Genomic DNA, 23,844 nt, shown 5'->3' with positions numbered 1-23,844 from the left:
GTGGGGAAGGCCTGGGCTGAGAAGAGTCTCCAATTTCACTCAGAGCAGGATTCAGAACAGAGTGATTTGAACTCACTTCCTTCTCAGAACTGTTGTAAGTAAACCCTGGTTTGAGAAAGCTAGTACCATATGCAGGGGGAAGAAAAATCCCAATTATAAGACAGATTAGGAAAGAGCATTTTATAATTTCAAAGTGGTGCTTCATCTTCCTAAAGTTGCCCCAGGATTTCTCTTACCTAGGGAGCTCCTCCAGTGCTTTGAACATGTTGATCTGAAACAGAACAAAAACTGGTGACTCCATTTATCAGGGAGGGAGGACTGGCAAAAAGCGATTCTTCAGATGAGGTCTGCATGTGTGTGTGTGTGAGTTACTGTGGGAAAATGTCCAGAGTATACAGTTACGTGAGAAGTGCAGGCCCAGAACAATATATACAGTACAGTCTACATCTACTCAATTGAAGGCAAAGTAAGAGAAATCCACACACACTCTGCACTACATGTTCGTTTATCTCTAGAAAATGCCCGGGAAGATACATACCAAATATTTATCAGTGTTTCTCTGGGAAGTGGGTTCAAGAGGGGAGGACAGGAGGCATTTTCATATTTGTACATCCTACAGTTTTGTATGGCTGATTTTTAAAAAGTTTTTAAATTATATTGGAGTATAGTTGATTTACTGCATTATGTTAGTTTTAAGTGAACAGCAAAGTGGTTCAGTTATACATGAATCTGTTTTCCTTCAGATTCTTTTCCCATACAGGTTAGTACAGGATATTGAGCAGAGGTCCCTGTGCTGTACAGTAGGTAGGGCGGGTTGATTATCTATGGCTGATCTTTTTTAATCTTGTATTATTTATAAAATTCAACCAGAGAAAGGGAGAAGAGAGGGTGCTGGCGAGGTGGGTGAGAGGTGTAAGGGACTAACATGGGCTCGAGCCGGAGGGGTCTGGAGAAGCCTCATTTTCCCGCGGTAACTAACACACACACGCCACGTGGACCTCATCTGTAGAATCGCTTTTTACTAGTCCTCTCTTCGCTAATAAATGGAGTCACTAGTTTGGGTTTTGTTGTAGACCAACATGTTCAAAGCATCAGATTTTAACAGTGATAGTTGTACGTGAAAAATAAGCGCTGTACCAAAAAGAAAGGACTCCGGAAGACCATGAGTGGGTCTAACGGTTCTCTGTACTTCCTCCCCAAGTCCGTTGGATATTCTGATCTTCAGGGGGTTTGGGAGAGAATTGCAAGGATGCCTGAGGTTTGAGCTGAATCACTATTCATCATATCTTTGCTGTTCAGAAAATGAAAGAGCTGGACATAAAAGGCTACTGAGGGCTGGAGCCAGGCCTGGGCTTCCGCGCGCCCAGTGCGGGCTCCTGGCCGCCGCTCCTGGCCGAGGGACGGAGCAGTTCAGGCCCAAGCTGTGCCCTACTTTGCCTCCCCCGGGTGCGGCCGAGCCTCAGCGCCCTCTTGAGCATCTTATCCGAGGATAATCTGAGACCCTAGCAGGAAGGCCACTCAGTACCAAGTATTTTTGTCAAAAATTTTATTGTAAAAAAGTCTACCTTGAATTTTCAGAAGGAAAAAAGTTTTCCCCTGAAAATACATTGATTGAAGGGCTTTTCTGTGCTGGATTTTTGCATTTCATTGATTTTTTTATCCGTGAAACTTGGCTTCTGTATATTTCGTACAAGTTAGAGCTGGGTCCCATAACTATTAGTCAGCATCTCTTGCATGAGGCTTTGAAAGTAAGTCGTGCTGCTCTTTTTTTTTTAATCGGAGCATAGTTGATTTACAGTGTTGTATTTGTTTCAGGTGTACAGCACAGTTAATCAGGGTTATATACATATGCCTAACACATGTAATACATAACATGTATAACATATAAATACATAACTATATAAGTACATAATATATAAGTCATATATAATATAAATTATATAACTTAATATAATTATATAATTACATATTAAGCATATAATATTATATAATATACTTTTATTTTTTTAATATAAATTTATTTTAATTAGAGGTTAATTACTTTACAGTATTGTATTGGTTTTGCCATACATCAACATGATTCTGCCACAGGTATACATGTGTTCCCACATACTCTTAATGTGTAATATCGTGTATTATATACCATATGTATTCTTTTTCAGGTTCTTTTCCCTTTAAGATTTAACCTTATAGGTTATTATATAATGTTGAGTATAGTTTCCTATGCTATGTAATAGGTCCTTGTGGCTTATCTATTTTATATATAGTAATGTGTATCTGCTGGGCTTCCCAGGTAGCTCTAGTGGTAAAGAATCCGCCTGCCAATGCAGGAGACCTAAGAGATGCAGGTTTGATCCCTGGATCGGGACGATCCCCTGGAGAAGGGAATGGCAACCCACTCCAGTATTCTTGCCTGGAGAACCCCATGGACAGAGGAGCCTGGCGGGCTACAGTCCATGGGGTCGCAGAGTCAAGACCCGACTGAAGCGACTGAGTACGCATAGTGTATATCTGTTAATCCCAAACTCCTGGTTTATTCCTCCCTCCTTTCCCCTTTATAAGCAGACGTTTATTTTCTATGTCTGTGGGTCTGTTTCTCTTTTGTATATATGTTCATGCTGGTGTGTGCTCTTGATGCTGTTAATTTGCTAAACTGCTGGAATAGTTCAGTAAGATCCAGTCCCCATTCTGTTCCTCTCTCTCTCTTTCTCACCATCAGCAACTCACCCATCTTCCTGGTTCCTTTGCTCTTCGCCATCTTGCCCCACCCCTGGCTTTTTTCCCGTGTCTCCCGCCCCCTCACCCTCTGATCTTCCATCCAGTCCTGTGACTCAGAGGGTGGCTCCGGAGCTTCCTGGCCACTTTCTAGGCCAAACCGATGGTGAAGGCGGTCGTGATGGTAACGGTTCAGGAGCAGGTGACCTTGTGGCTCATCATCCCCGCGAAGCGTTGTGAGCCTTGAGTGTAGCCAGCCTCAGCCTGTCCCTTTCGGGTGTGGGTCCTGATGCCCTCCGGAGCCTGTGTAACTTCAGTACAGAGATGGCCTGGAAGGAGCACATGGAGCGGCCCTGCTCTGCCCTGCTGTGGGCTCTGCTCAGAGGGGATGGAGGAGAAGGGGGCCTGGGAGCAACAGTGTCCACTCGTTCAGACACTCATCTCTCCAGCTCCCGGGCTTCATGCCCCTCCCCCAGGATCCAGAGCTCACCTGTCTTGGATCAGGTTAAGGTGGTGAGGCCAAAGTAGCCCAAGTGTCAAGTTCATCATCAGCTCAACCAGAAGTCGCAAAGCAGACGGGGAGGACTCTTCAAATGCCAGGTAGTTTTAAGCCGCAGTTGGTTTGATGTTGGTAATTAACAGTTACCATTCAGTTCAGCAAGAAACCACATCGGCGTGGTCCTTCCCCGTGTCCGGACACTGACACGCAGACACAGAGCAGAAGCGGGGAGCCCCAGCCACAGGCACGGCCGAGTGAGGTCAGCCTGAGTGGTTTTATAAGCAGCTCCAAGCCTGGATCCGGAGACAGAGCCAGGGCTGGGGTGGGGCTGCCGGCCGCCCCAGCGCAGCCCCATGTGGGGCCTTGCTTGCTGGCGTGTCCGGGTGCTGGATGGTGGAGCCGCCTGGCTACTGAGTGTCTGCTCCCACCAGTGACCCTTCCACGGTGCCAAGGCTGGGTGATTCTGGTTCTTACTTTCCATACTTGTATATGCTAATCCTGACTCCCCATTTAGAGTATTAACTACCCATTCTCCCTCTTACCATTACCAAAATGTCTAATAATACCTTACCTGAATAATTTTCAGTTGATTTATATATATATATATATATATATATAGACAGAGAGAGAGAGAGAGAGAGAGAGAGAGAGAGAGAGAGAGAATGGTTCTTGTCCAACTCTTTGCAACCTTATGGACTGTAGCCCTTCAGGCTCCTCTGTCCATGGGATTCTCCAGGCAAGAATACTGGAGTGGGTTGCCATTCCCTTCTCCAGGGGATCTTCCCAACCCAGGGATCAGACTCAGGTCTCCTGCACTGCAGGTGGATTCTTTACCGTCTGAGCCACCCTTACTTTTTATAGAATGGTTAACAGTGAGCAATTATATGCCAATGAAAAAAATAATGGAAAAAAAGAAAGTCAGTTTTATATTTAAAAAAAAAGAACAGTTAATAGTAACAAAGCCTGCAGCATTAGAGGTTTATTTAAGAGCAGAGTTTTAAACAGTTCATTTATTTCAAACTTTAAAAAAAGTTTAACAATTTACAAAAGTGTGTGCTTATTATAAATTTTCAAAGTTAGCAGTATGAAAGCAGAAAGTAAGTGCTATAGGAGCCTTTAGCAAACGAACAAGCAGATACATAGACCTGATTTTGCTTCCCAAATGACTGAGTTTCTGCTTTTCAAGTTATTGAAGTTTTTTTACAGTTTTTTTTTCTTTGCCTTCTCTGTTTTTGTCATTATCCATGTGCTTGTGACTAAGAGCCCTTCTCTCCTTCTATTTAGAAAGAATGTGGTATAGTGCTGAAGGCCTCGGGCTTGGGAGTGAGATGCCGGGTGGGTGGCCTTGTGCTTAAGATGGATAGTGTACAGCACAGGGAGAGACCCCTCCTGTTTCCCATCCCTCCACAGGAGTGACCGCTGGTTCTTCCCAGAACTTTTACGATCTGTTCAGGAGTGTACACTTGGCCGTGGCGGGGAAACGGCAGTGTTTCTCTTCTAGACATAAGTTGGGTGGTGCTGCACACACCGTGATCTCGCTGGCCTTTCTCACTTGACTAGACAAGAGCATCTCTTCTTATCAGTCCATTTATCTCGACCTTATTTTATGCTACGCGCCACGCTGACTCCACGCTTCCATGATGATGCGTGGATCACTTGTCTTACAAACTCTTCCTGTTACAGGCAGTGCTCTAGTGAGTGCTCTCGTGCCTGTCGCCTTGTGCCTGTGCGAGGGGGCATCTGTGAGTGTCTGCATCACACCTGTGTCACCAGGGGAGCTGGGCTCGGGGCCCTGCAGGGCAGGGAAGCCTGATGTCTCTCCACCTTCCACCTTTTTCTTGACTGAGGGAATGGCAACTCTGTGTGCTGGACCGGACAGCAGTGAAAAGCTTTTATGTGTTGTAATTCCATGAGTTGGCCCTTGAAAGAAGAATTGAGCTTGAAAGTCAGTGTCCTTTGAAAACACTTTTCTATCTGACTTTTTTTTTTTTTAAACAATAAAAGGGTTTATTTATGCATATGAAAGCCTTCACAGAAAAGAAATGAGCACTCAGAGAAGCAGTTAGACTTCAGGACTTATGTACCGTTTTGACAGAGGGTGATAAATTATGGAAAGAGGCCAGGAAACATACGGAGGAAGCTAACAGGAGAGAAGACAGCGTGGCAAGGTCTGTTTGTGCAGACCCATCTTGGTGGTGGTGCCAGGTCTCCAGTGATGGGAGTCACTCTCCTCTTTCTGGAACAAGGAAGGCACGTTTCTCCCAAGAAATTTATGCCCTGCTGTCCAGCAGTTACAAAGCGGAGCAGCAGACTCTTCCTGCGTCTGCTGTTTCTCAATTTAAGCTGACTTTAAAAAAGGTTTGTGTGTGTGGTCCAAGCGTCATGTCCATTTAAAGCCGGGCTGCTGACTATTGAGAAACCAGAGAGGCGGCCGCCAGCCTTGCTGTGGCCGCTGCAGCCCTGGGCTACGGGCTGCCCTGGGGAGGCGGGGGCGGGCATCGGGAGGGAAGACAGACCCCTTCTTGCCCCCGTTTGTCCACTCGGGAATTTAGGTATTGAGATAATACTGTAAATGGGTTTATTCCCAACTTAATATGTCGTTTGTGCCAAGTTGGTCACTTTTTAATGATCAGCTTACTCACTGAGTTAACAACAGAGTCACAAGGCAAATAGTACATCTCCATTATTTCTTTACAATTTTATAATTCATTTATTTGGCTGCGTCGGGTCTTCGTCGTGGGCTTTCTCTACTTGTGGAGAGGGGCTACTCCTTGTCGTGGTACATGGGCTTCTCACTGCAGTGGCTTCTCTTGAGGAGCTCTAGTGCCCGAGAGCAACCGGGCCGCAGGATGCATGGGCTCAGTCGTTGTGGCACACAGGCTTAGTTGCTCCGAGGCATGTGGAGTCTTCCTGGACCAGGGGCCCATGTCCCCTACACTGAGAGGTGGATTCTTATCCACCACATCACCCAGGAAGTCCCAGTCGTGAGTCTTAAACACAAGACTTTGTTCCCCAGAAGAAGTCTAGCACAGTGTTGTGGCTGAGAGTTTTATTAAACACAGAATCCAGATGATGCACTTCAGGGCCAGCGCATGGCAGGAGTGGGGATGTCACACCCGGCCTTGGAGACGTGTCCCGTGACAGCTGTGTCCCCTCTGTCCCCAGTGATGGGCCTGGTCCTCCCCATGTGGGCGATCGCCCTCATCTCCTTCGGGGTCGCGCTGCTGTTCGCCCTCTTCGTGTGGCTCTTTGTGTGTCCGTGGATGCGGAGGAAGATAACAGGTAAGTGCTCTTCTGTTCTTCTGATTTGCACAAAGGCTCTGATTCCTAAGCCTGCAGGCATCATGCACCGTGATCCTAAGTGCCAGAGGGAACACGACCACGGTCAGGCCGGGCCCTGTCTCAGGGCGCCTGCCTGCTTTCTGGCTCAGACTTTTCCTGGATAACTTGGGATCCTGGTAAGAATGAGGTCCTCGTTGCCGTGGGTAACGGCAGGTAGCAAATCAGCAGCATAGCACTGCCCTCCCTCAAGAATGGTGAAAGGTAAAAAGAGCAGATTCTGAGTGTGATAACTGGAATTCCCACGCATCTCTGGTGAAACAAAAACTGGTACAACGATGGGAAAAGTTCGTTTAGCAGTTTCCTATGAAGTTAAGCAAACATTCACCATATGACTTAAGTAATTCCACCCCTAGGTGTTTATCCAAGAGAAGAAGTGAGACTCGTACACAGATTAAGTCATACTAGCCAAGAAGTGGAGACAAGCCACAGGCCCGTTAACAAGTGGGTGGATGACCAAACTCTTCATACAGCAGAGGGCGGAGGAGCAATGAAGAGGGTGAACTCCCAGGAGGAGCCACGCACAAACAAACTCATCCTGCAGGGCTCCAGAGGGCACCAGTCCACAGCCACAGAAACCAGTGGCTGCTGGAGTCACTGCAGAAGGGGATGTGGGGGGACTCTGCAGGGACAGGAGGGGGCTTTAGAGACAGAAGGGCACTTTAGGGACAGAAAACAGAGCTCTGCAGGCACAGGAGGGAACCTTGCAGGACTGTCTTAATTGGGGGGTAGTTATAGTCTGTATTCGTTTGTCACAGGTCATCTACCTGCACATTTTAAAAGGCATAAATTTCATCGTACGGAAATTATACCTCTGTGAAAGCAGTTTTTTAAAAAAGAAGATCCTGGCTTAGAAAACTGCAGCAGCTATTTTCCTGTCACTGGCAACATGACTGAATTCCAAGCCTTATGGCCACACGCTTTACAGGGCTCACAAAAGAAAAGAAGTATTTCCTTTTGGCCTCAGAGTGTACCTTACAATCATGGTTTGATCCGGACATATCTGAATTTGAAACCCACATTTCAAAGAAAAACTGAACAACCGAGGAGACGTTACCATGCTTATGATGGGAAGGCTCAATACCGGAAAGATGTCCGTTCTCAAATCAATCTGTACATTTAATGCACAAAAATCCCAGCAGGATATTTTGTAGATTTAGACAAGTCACTTTAAAAATGTATATGGAGGACTTCCCTGGTGGTCAGCCTGCCATTGCAGGGGACGGGACCCTAGGAGGATCCCTCATGCCGAGAGCAGCTGAGCCTGTGAGCCATAATGAAGGGACGCCCCGCCTCCCCCATCGGTGCAACTAGAGGAAGCCCTCACTCAGCAACGAAGACCCAACATAGCCAAAAAGAAACAATTCATTAATTTAAAAAATTTTATAGGGAAAGGGACTGGAATGGCCAAAACAAATTTGGAGAAGAGTAAAGATGAAGGACCCATGCCACAAAAAGCTACAGGAGAGTGTGGAACTGGCGAAGGGATAAACACCTAGATTAACAGAACAGGATAAAGTCCAGAAACAGACGTGCAAATATGGCCAAGTGATTTTCAACAGAGTCAGTTGCTGAAAATCACTGATACAATCAATGATACTGGGATAACTGGGCATCAAATGCCAAAAAAAGAACCTTGACCTAAAGCCTAACACCTTGGGGAAAAAAAAATTAACTCAAGATGCATCATAAGTATAAATAGAAAACTATGAAACTTTGGAAGCAAAAAGAGGAAAACTTTTGGGACCTTGGGTAGAGCAAAGAATGTTTAGGTTTGATACCAAAAACACAGTTCATAAAAGAAGTTGGTAAATTGCACTTCATCAAAATTAGAAACCGTTGCCGTCTACGAAACACTATGAAGAGAAAAGACAAGCTGCGGACTGGGAGAAGGTGTTTGCAAGGCCTCCAACAAAGGACTTGTATTCAGAACATATGAAGAAAGCTCAGAAAACAACCTGATTTAAAACAAAAACTTAAATAGCTGTTTCACCAAAAAAAGATACATGAATGGCAAATGAGTACATGAAAAGCTGCTCGACATCAGAAACAGATTAAAATCACAATGAGGTATTCCCACACATCTATTTTAATGGCTTTAAGAAAAAAAAAAAAAGGATAGTGCTAAATGCTGACAAGGATGAGGCGTGGCTGGAATGTTCATTCATGCACTCCTGGTGGGAACCAAAAGGAGTTTGATGGTTTCTTATCAGGTTAATCACTTACCCACGCCTAGGTGTTTACCCTAGAGAAACGCACATTTAAATTCACACAGAAGCCTGGAGATGAATATTTGTAGCAGCTGTATTTGCTATCACCAAAAACTAAAAGCCTGGATTATCCACAGAACACACACACACGTATTTATGGAAATAAATACATCCACATATTAGACTGCTGCTCGGCAGTGAAGACGAGGGGGCTGCTGAGCCTGCACCGGCGTGGATGAACCTCAGGCGCGTTAACCGTGCCACGTCGGAGGAGCCGGTTCCATTTACATGACATCTGGAAAAGGCAAATCTGTAGGGACAGAGACCAGACGGTAGTTGTCAAGGGCTGGGGCAGAGGGCCTGACTATAGGGGTAGGCGTTACAGGAATCTGGACTTTTAAGATTTTTTTTTTTTTTTAACGTGGACTATTTTTAAAGTCTATTGAATTTGTTACAATATTGCTTCTGTTTTATGTTTCGGTTTTTTGGCCACAAGGCACGTGGGATCTTGTGGGGATCTTAGGTCCCTGACCAAGGATTGAACCTGTGTACCCTGCATTGGGAGGTGAAGTCCCAGCCACTGGACCACCAGTGAGATCCCTAGACATTTTTTAGAATCAGAATTCTACACACACAGAGCCAGTTTGCCACGTGCAAGTTTTAAAAACTAATAATTAAAACACTACATTAGTACATACAACTTCAAACTAAGTAGCGATTTCACACTATGATGGATTCATATCCAGCTGCTTCTTCCTCTCCTGGGTAGCCGCTCCCTGCTCTTGGTTGAGAAGGAACCCCACCCCCCCACCTTAAACATCCTGCTTGTCTGGTTTAACCCCAGTGGGAGTGATAAACTAAACTTGAACGCTCTTGATGTTTAAAGCTTTTTCTGATTGTTGTTGTTCAGTTGCTAAGTCGTGTCCGACTCTGTGACCCCATGAACTGCAGCACGCCAAGGCTTCCCTGTCCTGCACTAATTCCCTGAGTTATGGACCATGAAATCTTCGCTCCCACCTTTAGGCTGTAATGTTACAGTAGGAAAATGACATTACTACCCAGTCTGGCTTGCCAAGAGATTTTTTTTTTGGCCATTGACATGTATTTTGACATTTCAACATATAGGTACCTTGTTCTATTCATTTAAATACAGACTATGGCTAAGGGCGTGGACAGTGAACTGACTGCATGTTACCGCCTGAGTGACCTTCAGCCCCGTGATTCAGTCTGTCTGGGCCTCAATTTGCTCATTTATAAAATACAGAAAATGGTAATACCTGTTTCACACGTTAACACATTTTGGGGGGACTTCCTGATGGTTCAGTGGTTAAGACTCCATGCTTCCACTGCAGAAGCCCAGGTTTGATCCTTGGTTGGGGAGCTAAGATCCGACAAACTGCACAGTGTGGCCCAAAACAAGAAAAAACAAACCAAAAAACACAGTTTAAAAAATTTGTTATTATAATCTTTACAGATATTAACTTTTCTCATCTACACTGTAAGCAGCTTGAGGTCAGAAACCTGTGTGTACCTTTATTTATTTCTTGTAGTAAACAAACTTAGTTTTTTTTTTTTTTTAAATCTGTCTTTTAGATTTAGATAAATATAGAGATAGAGGTATAAAGATTGAGGGCAGGAAGAGAAGGGGACGACAGAGGTCGAGATGGTTGGATGGCATCATCGACTCAGTGGACCTGAGTTTCAGCAAGCTCTGGGAGATGGTGAAAGACAGGGAAGCCTGGTGTGCTGTAGTCCATGGGGTCACAAAGAGTCGGGACACAACTGAGTGACTGAACAACAACAACAACAGAGACTGAAGTGATCTGTCTAGGTAAATACAGAAACGAGGGTGATGCATGAGTGTATCCGGCAGAGGAACCGAGAAGACCGTGTCCGTGTCGGTTGGGTAGGTTAGAGCTTAGCTGTTTCCTCAGGGAACTGTGAGGCAGCAAGACCAGGAATCCACATACCAGATCTGATTACCAAGAGTGCACTCCAGCTTCAAATCCACTTTTTGAAAATCCCTGGTTTCTTTTGAAAGTAGAGGATTTTTCAAAGTAAGCAGAATTTCTCTGTTCCTTTTGAGGAAAATGATTTACTTGTTTTCTAAGACTTGGTGACCTGAGGAAATCTGAGCGCAGTCTCTTGTTGAACAGAAGAAAAGCAAACAGACCCTAACAGTATGTATGAAGACAAAAAGGATAAACATTTCAGTGATTCTGAGGTCAGTTTAAGAAAACAGAAGGCCGGTCTAGATGGTTGTAGAATTTACAGAATGTTTACCTTGGGAATCAGATCTAATCCTGTCTTTTTTGTTGCTTTTGGATAAGATAACTCAGGGCTGAGCCTCCATCTTTCCCTCCGTAGCTGAATTTTCTAGCCTGTTTCCCAGATTGAATTGTCCACTTTATTTTCCCTTTTATTTTTTGTTCCCAAAGTATGAAAGTATCACGATAAATGTTTATTTTTATATTCATTCGTCAAAAATAAGAATTCTCTTCCCAAATTTTCAGTTATGACTCTTATTTTCTTCAGGCAAATTACAAAAAGAATGTGCTTTATCAAGAGCCTCTGATGAAAGTCTCAATAAAATTCAGGAAGTGGAGTCCCCAGTATTTAAAGAGCTGCCAGGTGCCAAGGCTCACGATGACAGCACTGTCCCCCTCACGGGCTCAGCTGCGGATCCCTCGGGGACCTCAGAAAGCATGTCGGGGGGTCACCACCCCCGGGCCCCATATGGTAAGTCCCTGGGGGCTGGGGTGGCACGTGGCAGAAGCAGTTTTGGGGGGACAGTTGGCCTGCATGTGGCAACGAGGCTCCAGTGCACACAAGTGTCCCCAGAGAAAACTCAGGGGCTGAAGGGCCCAGGGTTTGGTCAGTCCCAGACCAGGCTTGTTCCTGTCCCGTGACTTTCCTCCAAGAGCCATTTACCTGCAGTCTCCCAGCAGCATCTCTGGGCCCCTCAGCTGTGTCTTCCACATGCAGTCAACTAACTGCCGGAGATCGGATTATCAGTTTATCCAGCTTTGTATACAAACACCTTCCTCCTGGGAGATGCAGAGAGAAAGCTGACGTTGGAACCGGGGCGGTAGTCCCACTAGAGAATCACAGAAACCATCAGGGCCGTAGCGGGGGTCCTCTCTCCCACAGTGTTTGTGGACAGTGATGGGCCAGCTCCTGCCTCTGCCAGGCCCGCCTCCCTGCAGGGGTGCTGGCACCGCGGTCCAGGCTGGATCTGCAACTTGGCCAAGAAAGAGAATGATCTCTGCCAACTGATCTGACAGACCGCCTTTGACTGTGTCCACCAGCCTTTTTTTTTAATTGAAGTATATGGTTGATTAAACAGCATGGTAACTTCTGCTGTACAGCAAAGTGATATATATGTGTGTGTATACATATATATATATATGCACATCCTTTTAAAAAATATTCTTTTCCATTATGGGTTTATTACAGGATATTGAATATAGTTCCCTGTACAGTAGGACCTTGTTTATCCTTCCTATGAGCTTACATCTGCTAGCCCCAGCCTCTCACTCCATCCCTCCTCCATTCCTCCTGCCCCAAGAACCGGTCTGTTCTCTCCCTGTGACTGTTCCTCTTTCATAGGTGGGTTCGTGTCCTATTTTTAAGGAGCACTTGGAGTGTGTATCTCACAGGAAATGGGGCAAGTTTTCTGTAAAATAAGCTCCTGATACGGATCCTCCTCCTACCCGTTCCTGGAAAAGGAAAGAGTGCTTCCGCATTTTAGGAGAGTGCAGCATCGTCTTTTAACTGCCATGCCGTGTTGTTAGTTTTACCCTTTGCTGTATGTTTCCAAGTTTCCCTTTTTATTTTTACCATACTGCATGGCCTGCTTAGTCAAGTTGGAAAATAAAGAGTACGGTGGGAAAATGCAAAAACCCTCACTGTCCAGCCTTCCTGAGCTGACATGGTGGCCCCACAGCACCCCAGGCGTGGACTCAGTCTGTCCCTTGTCTCTGCAGGACGGGCTCAGTCTATCCCTTGTCCCCTTCAGGCCAGGCTCAGTCTGTCCCTTGTCCCCGCAGGCCAGGCTCAGTCTATGTTTGTCCCCACAGGCCGGGCGCTGTCCATGACGCACGGCACCACCAAGTCGCCCGTATCCAACGGGACCTTCGGCTTCGACGGCACGGCGCGGGCCGATGGCCACGTGTACCACACGGTGCACAAGGACTCGGGGCTCTACAAGGACCTGCTGCACCGCATCCGCGACGAGCGGCCGGCCGACGGGGCCCCGCGGCAGCTGCGGCGCAACAACAGCTACACGTGCTACACGGCGGCCATCTGCGGGCTGCCCGGCCTGGCCACACGCCGCGGCGACACGCCCGCGCCCGAGGACAGCGAGAAGCTGGTGGCCGATGCCGTGGCCTACTCGCGCCGCCGGCTGCGCTACGACAGCTACTCCAGCTACTGCAACGCTGTGGCCGAGGCGGAGATCGAGGCCGAGGAGGGCGGCGTGGAGGTCCGGCTGGCGCCCCCACTGGCCGAGCCCGAGCCGCCGCGCGACGACCCGGCGGACGAGGAGAAGGAGGAGAAGGACTCACCCGAGGTGCACCTGCTCTTCCACTTCCTGCAGGTCCTCACCGCCTGCTTCGGCTCCTTCGCGCATGGCGGAAATGATGTGAGGTCAGAACTTGGGCGGGGCGGGGGCGGGTCAGGGCGGGGCCGGGGTGGGGATGGGTGATGGGCGTGGTCTTGTGAAGCGGTGGGGTGAGGGGAGGGGCCTGGTGATGGTGAGGGGCGGGGTCAGGGTGAGGAGGCGGGGCGGGCACAGCAGATACCTGGCCCACCCTGGAACCACGCGGGTGGCAACTGCCCGGGGTGTGCCAACGCCAGGTTTTGTCCACAAGTGCAGCACCTGCATCTTCATCGCGCAGATCTTTGAGTGAACCAGATGCAGGGAGAGTTGGCCTGGGGTCAGAAATCACAACAGGTGGAATCAGTAGAGCTGGGCTTGGAGCCCTGATTCTGCCCAAGCTGTCCCGGCTTCCTACCCTAGCCGGAGTCCAGTGCCATTTGGCATCAGTGCCTTTTGGTTTTGAGGCAGAGAGAGAAGTACCCAGGTTCCCCCAAGTTGTACAAGGGTCATATGTGAGCAAATAGCTCCTGCAGTGGAGCAGACCGCGTTGCGTGTCAGAAGGGGGAAGTGGGAGACCCCGGGGGCCGCTGTGTTGGATGGCCGCTCCAGTCAGGAGGGTCCCCAAGGGACACCTGCAGGGACTGAGGGCACAGCTATGACGGCATCTTTGGAGAACCTTCCGGAAGAGGGGAAAGCACTGCAAGGCCAAGGCAGGAGTGTGCCTGGTGGGTTTTCCGGAAAGAATCACTAGCAAGAGCATGGAGAGCTCAGGTCAGCTGGGCATGCAGGCCAGAATGTGTAGGAGTGCATAGAGTCTGGCCAGGCATCCGGATCAGTCACTGAATTTTCCAAAGCCTTGGTGTCCCAATCTGTGAAATGGGGGTAAAACTAGTACCAACGCAGGAGATTTCTATGAGGATTAAGGGGAGGTGCTTATATAATAAGATAAGAACAGTCCTTTCCCATAATCAATGTCCAGACATTTTCACTATTATAGTTATTATGCAGCCTAATGTTTCCGTCCAAACGAGGGAAATGTGCCATCATTTTATATATTTTTTTATTTTATTTTTTTTTCATCATTATATTTTTTTGGCCCAGTTATATGACTCCATTTTACACCATGTGCAGCTGCATTTCTGTTCTTTTTAAAAGATGTCTTCTAGCCACACAAAGAGGCCTGGACAGCTTATGTTCTGCTCAGCGTCACCTAGGCATTGCCATCTTATTTTATTGGGGTCACTATGTTCTGTCCTCTCTTAATAATTTTTTACTCCCCTCCACCACCAGCCCACTTCCTCCTCCTTATCACAAATTATTTATGGAAAGCCTGGTACCAGCAACACGTTATGAATTGGATCCCTTTCCTTTAGAACTAAGTTCCAGTTAAGGAGACAAGAAAGGCATACTCCTGGGAAAGTAACAGAACACCCCAAAACAGCATTTCAAGGCCAAGGAAGAGTCTAGGCGGTAGCTGCCGCAGGTGGCCAGAGTGTAGAGCAGCTGTTTGCAGTTTGGAGGCTGATCTTCAGGCTTTTGAGCAGGGATGTAGTCTGATGAAAGCAAGGTTTAGAAATAACAGTGTAGCAGTGAGGAGGGGGCTTCTGTTTACTCAACAAGTGGGTGTTAAGTGTGTACCAGTCCTCAGAGCTGAGGCACTTGTAACTTACTCCAGGCCTACTCAGAACAGTCCTTTGTAGTCCTAAGTGAAAGGAAGTGAAAGTGTTAGTTACTCAGTCATGTGGGATGCTTTGTGACCCCATGGACTGTAGCCTGCCAGGCTGCTTTGTCCAAAGAATTCTCCAGGCCAGATTACTGGAATGGGTAGCCACTCTCTTTTTCCTAGGGATCTTCCCTACCCAGGGATCGAACCTGGGTCTCCCACACTGCAGGCAGATTCTTTACCGTCTGAGCCACAGGGAAGCCTGCAGTTCTAAGTGATACCCCTCAGAGACCGGGAATCTGAAGCTCAGAAATGTGACTCTTGCCCAGGGCCACGCAGTTAGAGAGACGCCAACGTGGGAAGACAGCTCTCTGTGACTCGGTCTCCAGACTGTGGAGGGTGGGCTGGAACCACAGGCGTCATTCAAAGCCTGTAGGGAGCTTGGGAGTTATCACTACATCCTGACAGCAAGCGAAAACCAAATAGACTGAAAAGTCAACAACTCTTCTTGGATCTCAAAGGGAGAGGAGAGCACAGGACAAACCACTGCCCCCAGGGTCGGAGAGGCAAAGATGCAGGGAGTCCTGGAGGAGGGACTCAGGAGTGGATACTGTGCTGAGGGCCATGGAATCCTGGACTGGAGCAATGGGCCCTGGAGGCTCAGGGGGGACAAGTAGAGTTAAGGCTCTGGGGGACCCAGGGTAGGGGGGGCCCACTATCCAGAAGCCCTAACAGTGAGTATCAGGGAAGAGGAATCCCTCCTGCCCTGGGGGGGAAGGAAAGCAGCCACTAGACAGAACAGAGATCGTGTGCTTAGCCAGGCTGCACTCAGGAGACACCGGGTCACCAGAGCCCAGCCTGCAGGGGATTACTACAGGCTAACTGACCTGGAAGGGGAAACACACTCCAGACTGCCCTTGGCTTCCCCTCCGGAGAAGGTAAACTCCCAACTCCAGCCATCCTGTCTCACATAAGGAGGGAGGAAATACTGAGAAACACTTGCCAAGTTCACAGCTCAGAGGCACAGTCTCAGTGAGAGACCAAGACCTCATCAAAGGGGTCATCAAAGGACCCACAGAAGGCTTCTCCATTCCCCAGACCCACCACATCACTAACAACCTATTGACAGCAGTTCCTTCTACCCAAGACATCGCATCTGCATATCAAGAAAAATTTCCGAGGCACACCAAAAAGCGAAAAACACAACTGGCAGAGACAGAGCAAATAGCAGAACCGATATGGGGGAGATGTTAGAATTATCAGACCAGGAAATTTAAAACAACTATGATTCATATGCTGAGGTATCTGATGGACAAAATAGGCATCCATTAGATGGACAGGTAAGCAGACAGATGAGAATCCTAAGAGAACCAAAAAGAAACACTGGAGATCAAAAGCACTGTAATAGAAAGGAAGAACGCAGGGGGCTTTCCTGGTGGCTCAGTTGTTTAAAATCCACCTGCCAATGCAAGAGACATGGGTTTGATCCCTGGGCCAGGAAGATGTCACATACCATGAAGCAACTGAGCCTGTTGAGCCTGTGTTCTAGAGCCTGAGAGCTGCAACTACTGAGCCCATGCTCTAGAGCCTGTGCTCCCGAAAAGAGAAGCCACCACAGTAAGAAGCTTGTGCATTGCAACTGGAGAGTAGCCCTGCTGGCCACAACTAGAGAAAAGCCCTCATAGCAACAAAGACCCAGCAGAGCCAAAAATAAATAAATAAATAAAATTATCTTTAAAAAATGATGAATGCCTTTGATGGGTTTATTAGTAGACTGGACACAGCTAAGGAAAGAATCTCTTAGCTTGAGGGTGTGTCCATATAATCTCAAAAAGCAGAGAGAACATAGATCGAAGAAACACAGAACAGAACACTGAAGGAACCCGGGAACTACAAAAGGCGCGGTGTAATGAGAAGAGCAGCAGGAGACGGAAAGAAAGGAACACAGGAGATGCCTGCCTGAGTCACGGCAGCAGCAGGGTCTCTGTAAGTTGATGTCAGACATCAGACCGCAGATCAGGAAGCTCAGAGAGCGCCAAGCAGGACAGATACACAAGAAGTACACGTTGGCACATCAGACTTAAACTTCGAAAAATCAGAGATACAGAGGTATCTATAGATATAGAGGGACAAAGATAAAAATTATATATGACTTCCCCTCAACCCTGCAATCAAGAGAGTGGAGTGAAATAGTTTGTGAAGGGGAAATCCCACCAAGTCAGACTTGAGTACCCTGTGAAGTCCTTTAAAAGTGAAAGGAAGTCTTCAAGAGAAAGAAAGACCTTCTCAGACAAAGAAAAACTGAGGGAATTTGTGAAAAGCTGACCTGCCTTGCTGGAAATGTTCAAAGGAATTCTTTAGATAGAAGGAAAATAATGTGTGTCAGAAACTCAGATCTACATAAAGTCAGGAAGAACACCAAAGAAGGGCTAAGTGAAGGTAAAAAGAACAACTAATTTTTCTTCTTCTTCATTGATCTAACAAATAAGAATTATTTCAGAACAATAAAACCAATAGTGTAGTCAATTATATGTGTATGTATATGTTATATATATATATACATATTTAGTTTAATATATAAAAACATCAACAAATTTTAAAAAATAGAAATGATACAGTGTCTGCTCTGAGGCCATAATTGAATTAAGCTACGTGTGTGTGTGTGCACATGTGTGCACACTTATGTATGCTTGTGTTAAGTGAATGAGTGATAGCAATGATACAAGGGATGGAAGGGTGGAACTAGGGTTATTTTTTAAAGCTATCTACACTTAACTTACATGGTTTATATGGTAAAGAATCCGTCTGCAATGTGGGAGACCTGGTTTGATCCCTGGGTCAGGAAGATCCCCTGGAGAAGGGAATGACAACCTACTCCAGTATTCTTGAGTATATATTCTGGAGAATTCCATGGACAGAAGAGCCTGGGAGGCTATAGTCCATGGGGTGGCAAAGAGTCAGACACGACTGAGTGGCTAACACTTGCACACTTTCACACTACCAGTAAAGTAGTAATAATGTTATTGCAAAGGGGATTTGGATTAACCCTAGGTATATATGGCAAGCTCTAGGGCAACCATTTTAGAAAGTTAGCAAAAAAGAAGTATAGCCAATATGCGAAGAAGGGAGAGAAAAAGGAATCATATGGAATGCTCGGTTAAAACAACAGAAGGGGGAAAAAAAAGGCAGATGACAAAAATAGGAGTAAAGAACAAGGACAACAGATAGAAAGCACCAACAGATACGGTGGATGCTAATCCAGCTATGCCGGCAATCAGTTTGAATTTCAGTGATCCAAATGCACCAGTTAAAAGACAAGAGATTATCAGAGTGGATCAAAAAACACAACTCGACTCGCTGTTGTCTACCAGAAACCCACTTGAAATGTAAAAGCACAGCTTAAAAGTTATTTAAAAAAGGACAAAAAGTAAATGGAAGAAGGAAAGTATAGCATGCTAACACTAAAAGAAAGCAGGAGTAACTGTGTTGATTTCAGACAGGAGACGTGGATAGATCCAGCAGCAGAAATCAATAAGGACGTATTTGAGCGAAACAGACCATCAATCAACTGTGTATAAATCAGTAACAAAAGATTACTAGAAAATCCCCAAATACATGGAGATTAAACCACACGCTTCTAAATAACATATGAAACAAAGAAGAAATGCCAAGAGAAGTGTTAAAATATGTTAAACTAAATGAAATTGAAAACACATCAAAATTTGTGGGAAGCAACAAAAACAATGCTTAGAAAAAAGTTTATAGCATTGAATTCATATACTGCTGCTGCTGCTGCTAAGTTGCTTCAGTCATATCTGACTCTGTGAGACCCCATAGATGGCAGCCCACCAGACTCCCCCATCCCTGAGATTCTCCAGGCAAGAATACTGGAGTGGGTTGCCATTTCCTTCTCCAATGCATGAATGTGAAAGTGAAGTCACTCAGTCCTGTCTGACTCTTAGTGACCACATAGACTGCAGCCTACCAGGCTCCTCCATCCATGGGATTTTCCAGGCAAGACTACTGGAGTGGGTTGCCATTTCCTTCTCCAGAATTCATATACTAGGAAAGAAGAAAGATGTAAAATCAATAAGTTTCCAGCCTAGGAAATAAAAAGCAAATTATTACTTAATCCAAAGTAAACAGAAGTTAAGAAATAATAATTAGAGCTAAATAAATGAAATTAAAATCAGGAAATGAATGGAGAAAAATCAATGAAACTAAAAGCTGGGTCTTTGAAAATATTAATGATATTTATAGGCTTCTAGCCAGGCTAACTAAGGGAAAAGGAGAACACAAATTGCTGATACCAGAAATGGAGAAGTAGACATCACTATAGATCTTATGGACAATAAAAAAAGTTAATAATACTATAAAAGCAATACTATGAATAATTTTATGTTTGCCAATTTGATAAGCTAGATAAAATGGACCAGTTCTTGAAAGACAGAACCTGCCCAAACTCACACAAGAAGAAACAGACTACCTGATAGGCTTGTATCTATTAAGAAAATTAAGTCAATGATTAACAATCTTTCAAATCAGAAAGCACCAGGCCCACATGGGTTTACTGGTGAATTCTACCAAGCTTCTAAGAAAGAAATTATACTTGCCTACAGTTTCTTTCAGAGGACAGAAGCAAAAGGAATACTTCCTCACTCATTCTGTTAGGGCAGCATTAACCTAATACCACAACCAAAGTCCTTATGAGAAAACTGTAGACCAACATTTCTCATGAAAGTGAAAAGTGAAAGTGAAGTGACTCAGTCAGTCTGACTCTTTGCAGCCCCATGGACTGTAGCCTACCACGCCCCTCTGTCCATGGGATTTTCCAGGCAAGAGTACTGGAGTGTGTTGCCGTTTCCTTTTCCAGAGGATCTTCCCAACCCAGGGATCGAACCCGGGTCTCCCGATTGTAGGCAGACCCTTTACCGTCTGAGCCACCAGGGGCTCCTAAGGATATGCTAGTATCTTAGGGCAGTATAGGATATGCTAATGATGGACACATGTCAATTTGTCTAAACCCATAGTACATATAACACCAACAGTGAGCCCTAGTTTAAACTGTGGACTTCGAATGATTCCAGCATGTCACTGTGGGTTCCTCAGTTGTACCTGATGTTCCACTCTGGTGGGGATGTTGTTGATAAGGAGACTTAAAGTCTTAATTTTTTAAAAAAAAAGCTGTGGAACCCTCCCCCCCAAAAAAGACAGTGTGTGCTTGTCAAGAGCCTGAGTGACAACCATGGGTCTCGGGGATGGGTGAGCACCTGAGTGAATCCTAACTCACATCCCAGTTCTGCTTCCTGCTAGTGACATGATTTTAGCATCAGTTTTCTCATCAGTAAAATAGGAGACCAATGCCTACTTTGCAGGGTTGGCCTGAGAAATAGATATATGGTTTGTGGTTCCTTTGTGGGGAGGCTGACATGGTTGCCCCACACTGGTAGTTGATGTTAGTAGCTGTGCTGGCAATGAAAATGGAAAGAAAGAGAGAAAGAAAGGAAGGAAAGAAGAGCTTGGTTTTTGTGTCCACTTCCTCTGATCTTTCAGTCGCACCACCATGAAGATGGCTACTGTAAAAACAACGTAGCAAGTGTGGGCAAGGACGTGAGAAACTGGAACCCTTGTGCACTGTCAGTGGAAATGTAAAATGGTGCGACCACTGTGGAAAGCAGTCTGAAGGTTCCTCAAAAAATGGAGCGATTCCACCTCTGGGTATATACCCAAAAGGATGGGAAACATGGCCTCAGAGACATCTGCACACCCACGTTCACAGCAGCAGCTGTTCACAATCACCAAGAGATAAAGGCAACCCATCACTTCATGGGAAATAGATGGGGAAATGGTGGAAACAGTGTCAGACTTTATTTTTTGGGGCTCCAAAATCACTGCAGATGGTGACTGCAGCCATGAAATTAAAAGACGCTTACTCCTTGGAAGGAAAGTTATGACCAACCTAGATAGCATATTCAAAAGCAGAGACATTACTTTGCCAACAAAAGTCCGTCTAGTCAAAGCTATGGTTTTTCCAGTGGTCATGTATGGATGTGAGAGTTGGACAGTGAAGAAGGCTGAGCGCTGAAGAATTGATGCTTTTGAACTGTGATGTTAGAGAAGACTCTTGAGAGTCCCATGGACTGCAAGGAGATCCAACCAGTCCATTCTAAAGGAGATCAGTCCTGGGTGTTCTTTGGAAGGAATGATGCTAAAGCTGAAACTCCAGTACTTTGGCCACCTCATGCGAAGAGTTGACTCATTGGAAAAGACTCTGATGCTGGGAAGGATTGGGGGCAGGAGAAGGGGACGACAGAGGATGAGACGGCTGGATGGCATCACCAACTCGATGGACGTGGGTTTGGGTGAACTCCGGGAGTTGGTGATGGACAGGGAGGCCTGGCGTGCTGCGATTCATGGGGTCGCAAAGAGTCCGACACGACTGAGCGACTGAAGTGTCCATCAACAGATGCATGGATAAACAAGACATGATGTGTGTATGCACACACACACACAGTGGGATATTCTTCCTTAAAAAGGAAGGGAGTTCTGTCATATGCTACACCACCGATGAATCTTGAAGGCATTCTGATAAGTGAAATAAGCTAGTCATGAAAAGACAAATACTGTATGCTTGCACTTACGTGAGAAACCTGGTGTAGTCCATCAAATTCATAGAGACAGAGTAAAGTGGTGGTTACTGGGGGAAGGGGGAAAGGCAAAGAGAATTCTTATTTAGTGGGTATAGCGGTTCAGATTTTCGTGATTAAAAATTTCTGGAGGCCTGTTTAACAACAGTGTGACTGTCCTTAACACTGCTGAACTGGGCAGTGGCGGTGATTGCTTGGTCGCTAAGTCATGCCCAGCTCCTCGCCCACATGGCCTGCAGCACACCAGGCTCCCCTGGCCTTCACTGTTTCCCCGAGTTTGCTCAGATTCATGTCCATTGAGTCAGTGGTGCTATCTAACCATCTCATCCTCTGCCACTCCCTTCTCTTTTTGCCTTCAGTCTTTCCCAGCATCCGTGTCTTTTCCAGTGACACTTAAAAATAGTCAATGGTAAATTTTTTGTTTATTTTAGCCATAACCAAAAAAATGGCTAAATGGTTATCATCACTTAGAGATTACACAGGCAAACCACAAATGCGGTAAGATAGGTTGTTCTCAAGACTGAGAAGTCATTGAATGTTGTGTACAGCATCATCTGTATGTGTGGACACTTGTACAATTTATTTGTGTGCTTTGCTTTTTTCTCCTAGTAATGCCATCGGGCCCCTGGTGGCTCTGTGGCTGATTTATGAACAAGGTGCGGTCCTGCAAGAAGCCGCGACTCCCGTCTGGCTGCTGTTTTATGGAGGGGTTGGAATTTGTACGGGCCTCTGGGTGTGGGGGAGACGAGTGATCCAGACCATGGGGAAGGACCTCACCCCCATCACGCCGTCCAGGTGAGCAGGGGGCAGCCTCGGAGCGGGTGTGTCGATGTCCCCCTGCACAGCCTGTTCTGGGGGTGGGGGCGGTTCGCAGAGCGGGCGTCTCCTAGCACCATCTCCCCCATCGCCCTCATCCTCTGCTGGCCCCCATCCTCGGTGGCACTGAGAACGGGGAGAGGGATGGGAACGGAGGCAGACGCGGAAAGGAAGAGAAGACGCAAATCCACCTGCAGCCCTTGTTCCCATCCCTCTGGGGGTCTTAGCGGCCTGAGGTCCAGAGAACCAGTGGTAAAGGCGGGCGGGGACTGCCTGTCCCACACTCTCCGCTCACCGGCTCCACCTGCTGGCGGGAGGCCGCTGTCACCTGCTGCCCTCGGGTGATTACATCCTTCCTGGGCTGCCTGGGCTCAGCGGGTGTGGTGGTGGTGGGGGGGGGGGGTGTGCTCTGCCCTGGGGTGGGGTCTGGAGCCTCCCACCTGGCTTCCTGTGGTCCTCTTTTGGAGATATTTAGAAATATTAGGGGTCAAATAAATCCACAAGAGAATTTCCAAGTACAACTAAAATTCAGAACTACATATTTTAACGGCTTCCCTCATAGCTCAGTTGGTTAAGAAACTGCCTGCAATGTAGGAGACCCGGGTTTGATTCCTGGGTCGGGAAGATCCCCTGGAGACGGGAACGGCAACCCACTCCAGTAGTCTTGCTTGGAGAATCCCATGGACAGAGGAACCTGGCAGGCTACAGTCCATGGGGTCGCAAGAGTCATACATGACTTAGTGACTCAACCACCACCACCACCTATTGTAAAAGGTCTTGAAATTCATTTTAACAAAAGATTCTAGCATTGATTTGAAAAAAAAACAAGTAATCTGAGCAAAAAGTCACTCCTTTATAATAATAAGTACACATTTTTGAAACAAGAGTGTGGTTTTCCCTGCGTCCATTTAGAAACGACGTGTGTAGTTTTCCTTGCGGCAGGTATTCCTGGCCCAGCTCCTTCAGGTGAGGTTTCTGAAAACCCAGCAGGGAGACAGGACTCACTCCTTAGGGCTGAGCACGGCCTCGCAGCAAGTGCCGTGTGATGCTGCCGCGATGTCCCGGCTCTGGTGCTGTGCAGCCCAGTCCACCCGGAGGTTCTGGCGAGCCCCTGGCGGTGCCCTGACGGCCTCCCGTCTCCCCCACAGCGGCTTCACCATCGAACTGGCCTCGGCCTTCACCGTGGTCATCGCCTCCAACATCGGGCTGCCGGTCAGCACCACACACTGCAAGGTAGGAGGCCTGGCCTGGTGACCAGGGCGAGGTGGTGGGGGTAGTCGGGGCGGCTCTGGGTGTGCACTCAGGGACGGGAGAGTCACCGGGGGTCTCCGGGGGGGCATTTTCTTCTCAGCAGC

At 46.8% G+C, this 23,844-nt stretch overlaps 1 protein-coding gene and 1 long non-coding RNA gene across 5 annotated transcripts in view; one reads left to right on the top strand and one right to left on the bottom strand.

The window, feature by feature from the left end:
• Positions 1 to 23,844, top strand: part of SLC20A2 (solute carrier family 20 member 2) — a 115,550-nt gene that overhangs the window by 81,756 nt on the left and 9,950 nt on the right. For all 4 annotated transcript variants that reach the window (XM_070781493.1, XM_070781494.1, XM_070781492.1 and 1 more), the window contains 5 exons: positions 6,380 to 6,496; positions 11,299 to 11,502; positions 12,843 to 13,410; positions 22,283 to 22,468; positions 23,638 to 23,722. In XM_070781493.1, coding sequence (XP_070637594.1) covers positions 6,380 to 6,496; positions 11,299 to 11,502; positions 12,843 to 13,410; positions 22,283 to 22,468; positions 23,638 to 23,722 — 1,160 coding nt within the window. The remainder of the gene's footprint in view (positions 1 to 6,379; positions 6,497 to 11,298; positions 11,503 to 12,842; positions 13,411 to 22,282; positions 22,469 to 23,637; positions 23,723 to 23,844) is intronic.
• Positions 8,840 to 13,429, bottom strand: LOC109553400 (uncharacterized). Its single transcript, XR_002180023.2, has 4 exons — positions 13,329 to 13,429; positions 11,695 to 11,810; positions 10,041 to 10,159; positions 8,840 to 9,073 (listed from the first exon to the last, which is right to left on the bottom strand). It is a non-coding gene; the product is annotated as an uncharacterized lncRNA (long non-coding RNA).

Source organism: Bos indicus, chromosome 27 (genome assembly GCF_029378745.1).
Source record: "Bos indicus isolate NIAB-ARS_2022 breed Sahiwal x Tharparkar chromosome 27, NIAB-ARS_B.indTharparkar_mat_pri_1.0, whole genome shotgun sequence".
NCBI classification, from domain to species: Eukaryota; Metazoa; Chordata; class Mammalia; order Artiodactyla; family Bovidae; genus Bos; species Bos indicus.
The sequence above is the reverse complement of the archived record's forward strand: the minus strand, read 5'-3'. Positions and strand labels throughout refer to the sequence as shown.